The sequence below is a fragment of the Penaeus chinensis genome, chromosome 32 (assembly GCF_019202785.1).
Source record: "Penaeus chinensis breed Huanghai No. 1 chromosome 32, ASM1920278v2, whole genome shotgun sequence".
NCBI lineage: Eukaryota > Metazoa > Arthropoda > Malacostraca > Decapoda > Penaeidae > Penaeus > Penaeus chinensis.
The window spans coordinates 31,320,238-31,325,237 of NC_061850.1; the positions used below are offsets into that span (position 1 = coordinate 31,320,238).

The 5,000-nt window shown below is 42.0% G+C and overlaps 1 protein-coding gene across 1 annotated transcript in view; it reads left to right on the forward strand.

The window, feature by feature from the left end:
* The window catches only part of LOC125042503, a 13,742-nt gene that overhangs the window by 7,506 nt on the left and 1,236 nt on the right, over positions 1–5,000 (forward strand). Inside the window, exon 8 of the mRNA XM_047638144.1 lies at positions 3,397–3,538. Coding sequence (XP_047494100.1) covers positions 3,397–3,538 — 142 coding nt within the window. The remainder of the gene's footprint in view (positions 1–3,396; positions 3,539–5,000) is intronic.

Genomic DNA, 5,000 nt, shown 5'->3' on the forward strand with positions numbered 1-5,000 from the left:
AAATGGGTCAGCACGAAGCCAAATAATTGCATTTTGAGGAATACCAGAGGGGGGGGGGGGGGTTTGGTTTGCGAAGTTCTAGCTTCGCCCGGGCCTTCTAGATATGGCCCGGCCTGTGTCAGCTTTTTTACGGCTGTCTCATTGAGTTGTCTGACACTCGGTGCTTACCGTGGCGGCGGGATTGCCAGCAAGCGCTCCTGCCGCCATGGTGTAAGCATTTCGCATAGCCTCTTTACCAGCACGGCGGCTGTTGTGGGCGGTCCATGTCTCAGGAATTGTGTATGGTTACAATTTTCTAGGTAGTGGACTAGTGTGGCGTTCGGCTCGCCGCAGTGCTTGCAGCACCATTCATCGCGTTCGATTGTTGGAATAATCTGCCATGCACAGTGGTAACCTAGGCGCATTCTGTGAAGAATGACTTCGGTACCTCTGTTGCTTACTTCAGAGAGTTCCAGTGGTTCAGAGCCTGTGGCGTCTGAGTACCAGCTGGCCGAGGGGGAGGTTCTCGTTTCCTCTCTGTGGAGCTGCCGTAGGAAGGTACGACCGACCAAGGCACACTTCTCCATAAGTAATTTTCGGCTCGGTTTTATCGTCATGGGATTTGGGGGCATACCCCTGCCAGCGGCGGCTAGTCTGTCAGCAAGCTCGTTCCCTCTGATGCCGATGTGGCTTGGGACCCAATTGATGATAATTCTTCTACCCTGAGCAAGAATTCTCTGTGCCATTGTGAGAATCGTGGTCAGTAGGTAGATGTTGTCTGTGGGTGAGCTGTGCTTAGGAATACCAGATTGCTAGAAAGCGCCTGACAATATGCAACATATTCTTAGAGCGTTTTTTCATTAAATGCACGCAATTGGAGGAAATTTTCTAGGGGGACACAAGGAAAGGGTCTTACGATGTTACTGATTGATATTTTGTTAATTCTGTGTTGTTGCTGGTTATGTTCTTAAACGTTATGTGGTTACTTTCCTGTTATTTGTTGCCTTATTACTCTCGCTGCATAGTCGTTACTTGTGTTCTCACAGTTGCCTCTTATGTTGTTACCTGGAATGATTCTAACGATTCTGTTTACTATGCCATTTGCTCTCTTGTTGTTTGTAATATTGTCATGTATTTGCGTTGCTACATGAGAAGTTCTCAATCTTGTTTGTGCTGTTCCCTAATTTTGCTTTTGTTAGTTTCACCCTTTCATGCCAGCCTACTTTAGAGGCTCTCGGTGGTTACTGGACTGACTTGTGTAGGATCTTCTTCGTTTTCATATTTTCTGGAGCCCTGTTCGTAAGCAAAATCACACAACAGGTACCAGTGAAAACGAAAGCAATAATTCCCAATATCACACAATCCCCCCTCCTTTCCTCCCCCCCTCTCTCTCTCTCGCTCTCTCTGTCTCTCTCAGCATCCTACAGTTTATCCATCTACCCCCCCCCACCTTTCTCTTTCTCTCTCTGTATTCTACAGTTTCTCTCCCTCTCTCCCTCCCCCCCCTCTCTCCCCCCCCCCCTCTCTCTCTCTCTCTCTCTCTCTCTCTCTCTCTCTCTCTCTCTCTCTCTCTCTCTCTCTCTCTCTCTCTCTCTCTCTCTCTCTCTCTCTCTCTCTCCCTCTCTCCCTCTCCCTCCCTCTCTAGTGACTTGTTCTCGTGATCTCTCTCGTCTCACATACCAGAAAAGCCATGTGTTTCTTATCTCACAGTAATTTCACTGTCCTCAGCCGACTCCAACAGGTCTACACCAGTGACAATGATGAAGTGACCTTATAACACGCTAATTCAACCCTTATTGTTTGTGAACAATTCCCATGCTGTTATTCTAATGTCTGTGTATAACTATGTCTTGTTTATACTCAAAATGTCCTTTAGAAAATGTTTATTCTGAATTACTAAGTATATTACCGCTATCATTATCGATATAGTTTTATGCTTTTTAGTCTTGAAAACACCATAACTCTCTTCTTACATACAACTGTATATAAGGTACCCTTGTTCCTTCACCACGAAACCACCATGTGACCATATGTGTGGAATTAATGTTCATTAAAATTCTTTCATATTTTCCATTATGAAATGTTCCAAAACGAAGTTTGTTCCTAGAAATTTCTGAGCAGTCCAGACAAACCGCTCGCCACAGCAGGTCGCCCCGCTCTTCTCTTGGCGCCTCTGCCTTGCCTGTCTTCTGTACACCACGCTACTCCCGCAGCAATTACCTATAAAACTGTGACAACTTTAACTACAACACACCCCAAAAAGCAAACCAGTACCATCACAGAGGGACACAGCCTCCATATATATTACACCTTCCCTCTCTCCCTCTCCGTCTCCCTCTCCCTCCCCCCCTCTCTCTCCCTCTCCCTCTCTCTCTCTCTCTCTCTCTCTCTCTCTCTCTCTCTCTCTCTCTCTCTCTCTCTCTCTCTCTCTCTCTCTCTCTCTCACGCCGAATTCCCTATCCGTCAGAATATTTATCACGTGCAAAGTATTGATTGTTTGTTCTCAATTTAAATCATGAAATGTGTTCAATTACCATTCATATGTACATTGCATTTTTTAAAAATATTTCTAATGCGAATTGTCATCTGACCCTTCTTGAGTTACTTGAATAATCATTTTTTTTCGTTTGTGTTAGTCAAGGGTTCCAAGTGCAACACACGTAGCCTTCTGATTATTCAGACCACATGTAGTAGATAGCTTGAAGAATAAGTAATCAAAGAAGAAATAGGTGCATCCGCATCCACGACTGAGTACCTGGAGCATCTACATCAGCAAAGGGCATAGCTTTGATGTTAGTATCAACAAAATCCGCATTTCGGATATTCAATAGCTCAGGATAAACCATTATCTGGGGCACCGAAGACGGGGCAGCACCGGATATCGGCGCCCGTACCTTAACTTGACTTTACTTTACAATGTTTTAAGGGAGTTGCTGAAGGAGGAAGAGAAAGAGGCGAGGTTCAGGCATATACTACTGATGACAATTCTTTAAGTTATATGTGCTTTATATTACCATCCAAAAATCAACTTCATGCACCATGGAAAGATCCGGTGCATAGTTGTTAGGTTATGTTTAGGGCACCTGTTAGCCATAATCCGGCCTACCTATGGGGAGTTCAAACACCTAGACCCCTGGAGATTGAAGGAACTTCCATATGGTCCTAACATCCAGGACTTGTGGATGTTAGGGAAGAGTGTGGAACTAGGGGTGCATTTGGAGTCCTGGGCATAATAGGGGTAAATTTACCAACACATGAGATGAAGTTGAGGCATTTAGGAAAAAAAAAAAAAAAAAAAAAAAAACGCACATAGCAATTCGTTATTTTACATTTAGCAGGTTACTGGAGTGGGTAACTTAGATATAGCTCAATATTTTGGATAAGAAATACTAACCCATGACGAATCCATGTCCACAGCCGGGCAATCTGTACCTACCTGGTGTCTCGGTACGGCAAGGATGACTCCCTTTACCCGCGGGACCCGAAAGTGAGGGCCAGGATCGACGGCCTCCTGTACTTCGATATGGGGACACTGTGGCCTCGCTTCAGGAACACTCTTGTAAGTCTCGTGTCATAGACAGCCGAATTCTAGAACGGTTTCTGCGTGCCATATATATGCTTTTATTGTTTTTATTACATTTATTTATATGTATTTTTCCTGCAAATTTATTTCCAGTCACCACTTCCTCATTCGTGCGAAACATGCTAACTTTGGAATGGTTTGTGTAGAATACCTCTTACGAGATGAGCCGAAAAGGCCAGAGTCAACGTTTCGCACAAATGCAGAAGTGGTGACTAGATATAAAGTTGATGGTAAAAATACACTAAGGTAGATACAATAAAAACAAAACAAAACTGACAATCGTTTCACGATCACACCGTTAGCAATTATAACATGTATAGATATATATATGTGTGTGTGTGTTTGTGTGTGTGTGTGTGTGAGAGGATATTATTATCATGTCAAAGATCTTATTTTGCAGATATTCTTGGTTCAGACTGTATACACAGGAATATATATACGTATAGTTAGGAAGATTGGGTTCAGTGAAAAAAATATAAATCTTTAACTATTTATTTATCAAACTTAAATATATTAATTAAAACACACACTAAAACAAAAAAACAATGTCGTTTCCACAATCCCTCGCGTTGCACGAAAGTCATATCACTAAGTTCACTTCCCTTTACTTTCACTTTTCTTATTCACTCTTTTTCTAATATTTTTATCAAATACGTCCATGGATGTTAACTGCAACTGACGTGAAGTTGCAGGATTCCGACACGTCTATCTCCGTCTGTGTCTCTGTCTCTGTTTCTGGACATACGTTCTCTGCCGTTAGGGGTAGTCAATTTACCGATAGACGGAAAATGCGCTTCTGCTGCTACTGTTTGACCTCGCACAAGCGCCTTCCATTCACCTCGTCACCTTTCACGCGCGCCTTTCACACCACATACATACATATGCACACACATCTAAACAACCACAAGCAGGTTGTCAAAGCTTAAAGCTGTGGTTGTGTGCTTGAGAATATGAAATATGTATATATCTATCTATATCTATATATATTGCATTTATATATATATATATGATATATATATATATATATATATATTTGTATGTTTGTATGTATATATATATTTAAATATGAACATATATATACACATTTATTTATTTATAAACACACACACACACAGACACGCACACACACACACACACACACACACACACACACACACACACACACACACACACACACACACACACACACACACACACACACACATACATATATAAATACATACATAAAAAAATGTGTATATATATTTATGTATATATGTATATGAATATGTGTGTGTGTGTGTGTGTGTGTGTGTGTGTGTGTATGTGTGTGTGTGTGTGTGTTTATACATATCTATCTATCTATCTACCTATATCTATATATCTATCTATATATGAACACACACACACACACACACACACACACACACACACACACACACACACACACACACACACA